At 39.7% G+C, this 10,899-nt stretch overlaps 1 protein-coding gene across 2 annotated transcripts in view; it reads right to left on the reverse strand.

Annotated features, from left to right (window-relative positions):
- mertka (c-mer proto-oncogene tyrosine kinase a) overlaps window positions 1-9,203 on the reverse strand; it is a 16,407-nt gene extending 7,204 nt beyond the window's left edge. The window contains exons 1-9 of one of the 2 annotated variants that reach the window (XM_008282984.1): window positions 9,017-9,203; window positions 7,589-7,904; window positions 7,411-7,511; window positions 7,154-7,324; window positions 2,203-2,289; window positions 1,970-2,085; window positions 1,882-1,890; window positions 1,701-1,794; window positions 576-721 (exon numbers count right to left, since the gene is read on the reverse strand). In XM_008282984.1, the coding sequence (XP_008281206.1) occupies window positions 576-721; window positions 1,701-1,794; window positions 1,882-1,890; window positions 1,970-2,085; window positions 2,203-2,289; window positions 7,154-7,324; window positions 7,411-7,511; window positions 7,589-7,904; window positions 9,017-9,101 (1,125 nt within the window). In that variant the 5' untranslated portion in view covers window positions 9,102-9,203. Of the gene's footprint in view, window positions 1-575; window positions 722-1,700; window positions 1,891-1,969; window positions 2,086-2,202; window positions 2,290-7,153; window positions 7,325-7,410; window positions 7,512-7,588; window positions 7,905-9,016 lie in introns of both variants that reach the window. The other variant, XM_008282983.1, reaches the window with a different exon arrangement.
- Window positions 9,204-10,899: the final 1,696 nt, after the last annotated feature.

The raw sequence follows: 10,899 nt of genomic DNA on the forward strand, positions 1-10,899 counted from the left end.
TCTGCTCTATTGAAGCAGCCAGAGAAAATGTAATGTATTCATCACTGCTGTTTGAAGAAGAATTAAGGTACAGTATGTTCCCATTACACTCCTGTCTAATGAGTGTTTGCTGCAGTTGTCATTAACGTCTGTGAAAAGCACACTATGGACATATCTGAGGATTTCTTTCTTGTTTTTGGTGTACACAGTTAAGCAACAGAAACACTGATGCACTACAAACTTATATTTCTCACAAACCATTTACACCCTCTAACCACTCAGATTAAAACTTACTTATTGCCTGCGTCACACACTCTGGCCTTTTTCAGAGGCAGGGTTTTATAGAATGGAAATATAACGTAAGCATACATTTAAACTGTAGTTGCTGTTACTGTGGTAGCCACAGGTGTTGCCAGATCACAAAAATGATTCCAATTTTAAAGCTGGATGTTTGTGTTTCCTTTTCTTTCGTATTTAATATTTTCTTATTATTGTGACTGAAACATAAACAAGAAAAATTTAATAAGATAGAGGAACAGGATAATAGCAAAAACAAAAAGCTATTTTTTTAACTACCATGTGGAAGACAACCTCACCTTTTTCTCTTGTGTCCCATATCTGATAATGATATCATAACCCCGTAGGACGCCATTTATCTTGTCATCTGGAGGAGGCTTCCACTTGATCACCAGCCACGACTCGTTCAGCTGTACAGTGACATTTCGGGGATACACTGATGGCACTGAAAAATATAACAATAAAAAGTGAAACAGGGATTAACAGAATTAAGAGTCAGAACACTTGATATAAAAAAAGAAAATGAAAGAAGACTGTCCTTCCATTGAATTATTTGATTACAGTTTGGTATGCGGTCACTTCCGGACAAAGCGTATCAAGTCTTTCAACTAAAATATCCCCTGCGGTGGCTTTAGGAAGGAAATTGAAAGCAGCTCCACCCAAAAAGAACTTTGTGTTTTCTCAGTGACGCCACTCCTATTTCCTATGTGACCCTTCGGGGAAACAACAAAGATTTAGTGGATAGGACATTTTTCTGAAGGGGAATTGCTGTGGGCAGAGCAGGTAGTTGTGCAACATTTGAAAATTCCAGTTATTTCATGCTGCTACTGCATGGAGGCTCACTTAAAGCACATTCTGGACAGGGTAGTAGTCGGATAATTACATAGTCCTGCTAACCTAAAACCTAAACATGAATGATGAGAAGAAGGCAGGGACATAACAACGAGGTTCTGTAAAGCCAATAGACAGGGTAGTTTGTAAGACAAATACAGATTTAAGCTTCCTAATTAAAACAGCCAGTATTGTTTTATGTTATATGTTTTATTTAATTTCATTTTGGATCATCCCCTTTTGCAATTTCCCCACAAATCTGCTAGTGTATGTCTGTTACGATTCTCAGTCATCCAGGTCATGGTTATTCTCCTAGTTCAATCATAACAAATGGACTTGCTTGAGTTTCTTGAAGACGTTTCGCTTCTCATCCAAGAAGGCTTCATCAGTTCTGACTGACTAGTTGGGAGTTCCAGATACTTATATCCTTAAAGAGCCATTAACCCTTGACTTTTGGTTTCAGCTGGGGTTTTGTTGCTTCTCTCCCTTGTTACGCGAGTTGTTAGTACTCGCCCTGCCACAATGGGGTTCGTTACAGCAACTACCAACAAAATGAAACCTGCAGATATATTCATGGTTTCTTATTAACACACCTCCTTCTGTGGTGTTGGTCTGGATCCACATGCTGAAAGGAGAGGCCCCCACCTCATTGCTGCAGGAAACACTCAGGTTGTACCACGTCATAGCCTGCAACCCGGAGATGTCACAATAAAAAGGCGGTGCCGTGACGTTGATGAATCTGGTGGTCATCACCTCCCCCTTCCTCCGACTCACCTCCTTGAGCTTAGACGAGACAGAGACCACATGATCGATTCTGAAGACATTAAACAACAGCTCTGTTTTGTTCAGACGTGACACTTACCCTGACATGGCATCTGGTAAGTGGAGAGAAGCCATCGTGTCCAGGGCTCCAGCTCAACGTCAACTTATTAGACTGTCTCGCTTTAACAGTAACATCAGACACAGGACTGGGAAGAACTGCAAAACACCATAAAAGCCCTTATTAACTTCCAAACATGGAGTCGGCTTGCAGAGCATGAAAATCTCATGGAATGTTGTTGGGACCTCCACAGTCCCTAAGGGATCTAACATTACCTTTGATGTTGACATTTGCTTCTCTGGATGTGGTGACACCCTTCGAGTTGTGAGCTTCACAGCTGAACTGAGTGTATCTGTCCACACCTGCAATTGAAACATTGGAGGAGACAATGTGGCCGTGAATTGAAAACAACCAATCCTCAAGGTCATGATAGCGCTGAATATTTTGAGAAATTAACCTCGACTCAGATGTTATTTTACTTCAATGTTGAGAAAAAGGGTGCAAATCAAGGAGACAGAGGACACACTGTCACCGTTCTCTACATTTTGTACAAACTAGTTGATTTCTCTCTGTGTCAAAGTTGAATACAGGGCATAACTGCCATGTCAACCTCTATGAAGAAGTGAGAGCAAAGCCAGGCTGGAAATGACAGAAGAAACACATTTCGGGATGACTCACTCCTTTATTATAACCAAAAAGTTCACACGGCAGGGCCTCATGCAGAAAGCTCAAAGAGAGCCTCTCCAATATGATGTACTGTGGCAACAATCCTTTTGCTGGGTCTCTTTTCCTGGATGCACAATTTACGTCTTTCAACAGCCACAGATCTGCCCAGTTAGAATAGGACTGCGACATCTGCGAAATAATGTCCCTTTTGTGCTCTGTTTTCCAGCGTCTCCGTCTCCGAAACATTTCCACAAAGCTAATCACAGAACAGTCAGTGAGAGACGACTGGAACCAACTTGTGTTTACGTTGTGCAGAATATCACAACCTCAACAGTTTGCCTTCCTCTGCTCAGGAGAACTAGGTTAGAGTGATTTACTTTTCACCCAAACAATGACTATAGTATGTCTGTTTGCACAAAGACAGAGAGCCTTAGTCAGGTTGGCTTGAATCATCAATCTAAGTTACAGTAGCTTTGTTTGCACAAAGGTAGAAAGTTTTACATAGGCCTGATTGACTCATCAATATAAGCTGCATTCACATGAAAAAAGATGAACTTTGGACAACACGACAAGAAAGTTCACAAGAAAGAGAAATTTGCATATACGGCAGTTCATTGCTATCCAAGCTGTGCAAATGTAACTACCACATGCCTGAGTGCAAACTGCATAGCAAACAGATGTGGTTGGAACAAAGTGGGAACTGAGCTGAACGAGGCTAAATACCTCTAAGAGTATGTTAAGGCAACATGAAAATAAGTGTTGGCATGCATTTAGCAGTATTTTTGGTAAAACAATGCATGTTCACAAAATACTGAGCTATTATATATGACACCAGAGCAGTGGGTTATGCCTCAGGAGTGGTTTTATAAAATAACATCTACAAAAGAATACCTATTGAAGGTCACACAGAAAGAATAATCTCTGGGTGTCAAAGGTTCAATAAACACTCTCAAAAAAGAGAAATGAACCAAGGGCAACAACTGTCATTTCTGCTTTCACTCTAATTGGCAAAGAAATCAAAACACAAAAACAACAACATGGTAGAAAAACAAAATGTGTTGACTCCTCAAACGCAACGGGGATTCAGACTTGCGAGTGGGTTGGAACAACCAAAATGTACCACGTGGAAGTTCTGCAGGATGGATCCAGCACTCTCTAATTATCAGGTTTTGGGGTCACTCCAGCTCACAGAGCTGCCTGGGATGTCTGTTCTTTTTCCATTTTCTACTCAGGGAGTAAATATAGCAAATGAAGTACTCCATCAGGTTATTATGAAGCCAAACCTGGATCCACCTTGGCACCGTATTCTGGACTTTATGCTGTTTCTTGCTGCTGAGCCAGATTAAATAATGAAACACATGCAAACAGTTTTCCATATCCCAAAATAAAGAAGCAATATGATTTAAAAGAGCGTGCTAATCACGTTCATGCAATGCAACCAACAATGACTTACTACTGCAACAAAAGTACTGTAATAATATCATGGAGTTGCACTTTTAAATGAGCAAGGGGGGCGAGACTCATACAATGCATGAGGTGAGCATGCAGAGAAGTGGGTTTACAGCGTTCTGTTGTGCCAACACTTGGTCCTGCACAGAGCTCTGGTAGGCTGCAGTCTGCCAGCCTCTGTGTCCAGCCCCTCCCTGCTCAGTAGTGGGCCGTCCTCTGAATGAGGTCTTTGTCCCCAGAGCAAACCCCCGAACAGAGTCCCCGTACAGCCCCCCATCCCTCTACTGCCAGGGCCCTTGCACATGTTGGACCAAAGCACAGCTCTGAACCTTTAACCCCCTCAGCTTCTGGCTTTATCACTTTATCACCACTCACTGTCTATGGCAGGAGCACTTAGCCTGCGGCGAACTGAAAATGAAGGGATAGAACACACAGAGCAAAGGTTATGCTTCTAATAACAACTGTATGTGTTCAAGAAGAGGGTCACTGAGGCCATAATGGAAGAATCCACCAAAGGAAAGTTTCCAGTAAAAGAAAACATTGCGGCAATTCTTCTATTTTTTATTTTTTATTTTTTTAAATCTAGTATTTGTCTAAGTATAGCATGAATAGAAACTCAGACCTGACGTGGTCCTTTTACTGCTTTTTTGGAAGCTAAATGCTCAGAATTCTCTGGTTCAAGCTTCTCCGATATGAGAATTTGGTAGTTTTCTTATGCTTCTAAGTGATTAAAGTCATATCTTTCAGTTTTGAGCTACTCTGATACAGAAAGTGATTTGAATATGTCAACTTTGGGAATTTATGTAGGACATTTTCTAACTAAGCAACATTTCATAGAATAAATAATAGACTTTGAAGGGGTCATGCACATCGAGAATTCTTCTAGACAAGTGCATAGCATGAAACATGCATAGCGAAAAGAAAGGTGCACTCCCACACATTGTACTATTGCAATAAACTTGATTAGAAAAACCATGTTTCAGTGCTTAGATCTTTATCCAGTAAAAATTATGAATGATTTTTTTTTATTATTATAGTTTATTCCAAGGACAGTGTGTGGGAGTTCTCTGTATCTGCATGAACAAAAAATGAAAATTTCAGTACATTATAGCCATTTTGTAAAGATATATAAATAGATGGATCCTTCTTTTCTCAATTTAAGTATCCAAATACTCACAAACATCTCACATACTACGAGTAAAAAAGTGCTGGAAAGTAGGAATATAAAGGTGTAAATGAGCTATATGGTCTATAAAGGGTCCTTGAATGCTAGTAGATCCAGGACTTAATGGATTAGAGTAACAGTTCGACATTTTGCTAACTTTTGCTGCTTTTGCTCTACATCCTTGAATTAAATTTGAGGCTTCAACCAGTTGCTGCTTGGCTTAGCTGAGTATTTGGGCTAAAAACATGAAATACTAAGAATTACTAATTAAAAAGTAGTTTACTTAGTCCATACAAAAACTTAAGTGCAGCGTGCCCAGTGGCCTAATAATTCCTTCTGCCCCTCACTTATTGTCTTTCTTAATTGTTAAAAAAGGCAAAGGCTAATCTTCAATCTTTCTGCATTTAACAGTTGCAGTGTGACCTAAATGTTCAGTCCAAGATAAGCTTACTAGCTGCATATTTGCTATAATAAGCACATGTTGAACATGTTGTATAAGCCAGCATGTTGAACTATTGCTTTAATGAATAATGGCTTTACTGAGGCTTACAGAAAGTGTTGCATTTCGACATTCAGCTCTTTCTCGAGATTTGCATCATGTTCACTGCACAGCAAGCAGAGCGGAGTCACAAAAAGCACTGACCATACGTGAATGACCCATGTTAACCACTGAACAGCGGAGAGAGGTTGGACACCATGACAAATCTCACTGCGGTAAGCAGGGAACAGATGCTGAGGCAGCAGAGACGAGGCAGAATAGAAACCACGAACAAAGCGATGATAGCTGAGTCGCACTTTGCAACCGTCAAAACGGCAAATTTGTCTTTTATCTGTGGTGATGAATGTTTCCATTTCCAGTCACACAAGGAAGTTAATCAAGTTAAAACCAATTAACTGGTTTAATAAGATGCAGCACTCATGTTTCTTCTACTGCATTCATTTTACGGCAGTTTATACAAGCCAGAAACTGTTCCAGTAAAAGTTTCTTTTACTTTTCTTTTAGAACTATAACCCACAAGTTTGATCAAAAAGCACTTTCAGTAAATCCACACCGATGTTAAAGAAGCTCTTTGATATGAAACAAAGTAGTTTTACCTCAGGAAATGACTTCTTTAGCTCCTCTAACACAAGTCAAACTGACGAGAGAACAAAGTATGAGTGTGATAAATCACATCTTCAGCTTCTTTCTGTCTGATTCAAGGAGTCATTTAGACATACAGTCATCCTCAGATTTATTCATACCCTTCCGTTAAAGAAAAGCGAAAATTCACAATAGTCACTCAAATAACTCGAAAATGAAAAAAGTCACAATAAATAAAAAATGTACTAAATTTTAATTAAGTGAAATAAACCATTGCTTTTGAATTGTGGTTGAAAAGAATAGTTTAAAACAAACAAACAAAACTGTCCTGGACAAATTAGAGCACTTTGCTGATGAGCAGTGAGCCAAAATCAACATACCTGTCAACAGGTGCAGAAGTCTGATTGAGAGTTACAGAAAACACTTGATTGCAGTGATTGGCTCAAAGGGTTGTTCAACAAAATATTAGTTTACAGGTCCCATCATGCTTGTTTGCTTGTTTTTTTGTGGTTTTATATTTCTGAAATATATATTTCTGTTGAACCACTACTCAAAAGCAATGTCATGATTTTCATGATTTTTTAATTTATTATTACTTATGTAAATTCCAACTTATTTTAGTGACAGCTGTTTTTTTCCTTCTCTAATGGGAGGGTATGAATACATTTGAGGATGACTGTATGAAGAGTCACAGAGACACAGACGATGTGCGACAAGAACAGCAAGAAATGACACGTTCTTCATCTGAAGAGGAACAGGCAGAGACAAGGACCCGTGGCAGGTCATAGTGAAACACGGATGTTCTCTGTTCGTGTGAGGAACAGAGAGGGATGATAAAGGTCGGACTGTGTGAACGGTGTCTCACCTGCCACGGAGAAGCTGCTGGGAGAGTTATGAAAGTCACTGTCAGGTAATCCATCACGAAGCCAGCGGATCTGAACCGGGTCCGGAGGTCCCACTGCCTCACATGATAGCGTGAACGGAGTGTTTCCTGTTACGTTCTTATCCTCTGGTTGCTGGAGAAATGTTGGTAGACCTAAAGACAGATGCAAGAAGCTTGAAAGAATTGCAAAATGTGTGAAATAAAAAAGCTCCCACTGCCAGTATCATATCAAAACTCACCTTCTACCTCTATTACAATTCGCAGAGATTCAACTATCATGTTGCTGATGCTCAGTCTGCAGCGATACTCTCCAGCATCCGCTCTCTGCACAGGGTTAATGCTGTGAAGCAACACAAAAGACCATATAATCCTGTGTAATCATCAACTTGTCACATTTCAGCTTCATGTGTTACGTACATCACGGTGGAGAGGAGAGTCGTGACCCCGTCTGTGATGGTGCGCAGCTCGTTGACCACCACCTGGTTTTTTTCGGCCAGGTCTTGACCGTTTTTCATCCAGATGATGATGGGTTCCAGTCTGGCATCGGGGATATCGATGGAGCAGTTAAATTTAGCTTCGTGGCCCTCTGACAGCTGGATGCTACCTATGGTGGGTTTGAAGTGCAGCCGCCTGAGCTGGTCTGGGGTCAGGTAATACCGGGAAACTTGGCGTGGTATCACAAGAGGCTCTGAGGTTCTGGTTGGACGGCGAAAGCGGCCCTGAGAATGTTGAGCTGAAAGAGATGTTCAACTGAGTGATTAGCAGTAAGAAAATATGGTTTGATCAGATACAAAAGACCATTAACCACACTAAGTCTAGTATCGTCAAGTCATCGTTATTCATAAAGCACTTTTAACCCTATTTAGAACTTTTAGGGTCTTTTGGACCCCAGGCCATTTGGTTTAGGTGACAGGTATTGTTTTTTTTTATTTTTGAAGATTTTTTTTTAAATATAAAAAAGAGGGACATTTTTCATGCATTTGGAACCAAAAATACATACATAGATTTAACATAGTATAAAAGTCTATAATGAATACCAACAAATATTTTGCACCAATGGACCCCGAAAGACCTTCTACGTATGGCAACATGAAAGTCCTGAATAGAGCTAAAGAAAAAGCAGCTGAGCCAAAAAGCTTTCAAGCAGAACAATAAGATTGGCACAATGAGTTAACCTAAATATTAAGGTTAAGACCCTTGTTATGTGGTATTGAGGATGTGAAACTACCTGACCGATTTAAATATAAAGCACTAAAATGACATAAACTAACAATTGTACCAAAATAAAATAAATCTAAGATAACATTCAAAGTGAAGGAAGTAGACATATGTTAGCATTAAAAGGTAGGAAAAAAGTTCTATTTCATTTCAGAAAATGCAAAATTATCATCACAATTATTCAGAGGGAAAGAAGATTTTTGTAAAAATGAAAACAACAACAACAATAATAATAAAGTCCACTGAATGTTTTCAGATTCTTCTTAGCAATTGTGATTTATGGTTCTTAACCAGATGGGCATTTTAATTGTTCATCCCTCTGTTCACAACCACAGTATGCCACGTTTTATGATTACAAAAAAAACTACACAAGTTACACGCAGGTACAATGAAAACTAAAATCCCTTCTTTAGAATGCTCTGAAGACTTTCTGTGAGTTCAGAAACTATTCCTTTAAGTTTTCCAGCCACTGTAAGACGGGTATTTAAATCCCTTCCAGCTGCAGCCCAGCATGCAGAGAGCTGCTGGCTGGTACCAAACCGAGAGCAGTTGGAGAGACGTGAAGTTAACGCAGGAAAAAAAACAAAAAAAAACAAACACAAACCTCAGAGAAAGCAAACAACTTACCGCTGACCGGATTCCCCGCGAGTACGGCTATAGTGACTGCAGAGAGAAAAGCTCCAAACCAGCCCGGAGGTGACTTGTTGGCCATGACCCGGTGTGAAGTCTCCAAAGTGCAGCTCTCAAACGGCTTTAGATCGATCGTGGCTGATCGGACGGTTCAGCTGCGGTAGTATCCAACATCACCCACAGGAGAGGCTTCGGCACAGCTGAGGAGTTGTTGACCAAAGAGCACATTGAGCTGGAGAGGGAGGGAGAAAAAGAAAAGTTTGGCACGTCAGAGGAGGGATCCCATGAAGGCGGGCCAGAGAGTAGAAAAACTTCAGAACAACCCAAACACAACAAAAAGGTGTGACTGCAGATATTCAGCAAAATGATTCGATATTTTAAACCAGTTTAGAAGCGTTTATTTATTTTTATTAACATTATTATTTTAATGTTAACATTTCCAAATGATGTATTTTATTTTCTCTCCTTTTTTTTAAAAGACATAGTTACAGTGGTGATCTTATAATTACTATATACATATACAGATTAGCACATAGGTCGAGCTCTTTCATTTTTTTCAAGATATCAAAAAAAAAAAAAAAATCTGTCCAACTCCTCCACCACGTGGTCACATATGGCTACTGAGCTTTCCATACCCAAGGGAAGCTACTGTTTTTTTATGACCTAAAAACTTAGAAAATAGTCATCTAACGTTTGTCAATTGTGCAATAAAAGTTTTTTAAAGGAGTTTAACTGGTTATAAATCTGCCACCATTAAGTTAATTCACACCCTAGTCAGGTGTGCCTATAAAAGACAATGATCAGCTCGTGTGACCCAGTTCACAGAAACTCCTTTGAGCAATAGGCATAAAAGGCCATCCTAAAATGCAACAACAAGATGCCACAAATGAGGAAAAACAAGCAGTTGGATGTTAGAGACACTTGAGTCCACCCTTAGTCGTCTAAGAAACAGTTTCAGACAGCATGTTACAGCAGGCATTCTGCCACAGCATGCTCTGGATGGACGCGTCCGACAAGGCGATCCTGTTTCCTAAAAAATGTCCACCAACTTAACTGAGCCCTTTAGGAAAAGTGGGACAAAGTTTCACAAGCAGCATCGACAACCTCATTAACTTTATGCCTCCTAGACGTGTCGCTTGTCCTCCAGTACTTGACTAAATCATGGTGTTCATCAGTTGTAGAGGGCTGAAACAACAAATACTTATTCCCCTGTGTTAAAAAGAATGGAGGGAATTTAATAAAATGTTACATGCTGTGTTTTTCTATTTGTTTTGTATAGATGAGCTGATCATGGAATTTTAGATATTCAAATCCATCTTTGGACCCCTTTAAAGATTTGTCCATTTCACTCAGCCACTTAAATGCTGAGATTCACAGTTCCATCTGACAAAATAATCCTTCAAAGTCCACTAAGTAGCTGTTCCTCAACATTCTCCTGCAGATTTCTGTTCGTTGTCGTCTACAGCAGGTGTTTTTTTTTTTTTCTCACAGCAGGGACAGAAACACAGGTGGAATGATTAAATATAGCTACTCTGAATATCTAGGTTCACTCTAACTTTTAAACAATGAACAGCCATCATGAATGTTATTGGTTACACTTGTGCTTTTTCTATGAAAAACAATCAGCACATCTCCAGTGAAGAAGACCTCTTCAGTGGGTTAAAGGGGTATCAGATAAACACATCCAGTTACCAGACCTCCATTGTATCTATTGGAGTTAAGAGTTCACAAAATAATACATAGTTAAACTCTCTGCTGAAGAAAAAATCCAACAGTGCAGTCTAACCCGACAGTGCCAACATGAGAGATGACAAACTTTGAAATCTAGCAGGATTCTTGGTTTCTTTCGTGCAGAATTAAGAGTTTCACATTTGTCTTTT

This window comes from Stegastes partitus, unplaced genomic scaffold (genome assembly GCF_000690725.1).
Source record: "Stegastes partitus isolate 25-593 unplaced genomic scaffold, Stegastes_partitus-1.0.2 Scaffold292, whole genome shotgun sequence".
Classification (NCBI taxonomy): Eukaryota; Metazoa; Chordata; class Actinopteri; family Pomacentridae; genus Stegastes; species Stegastes partitus.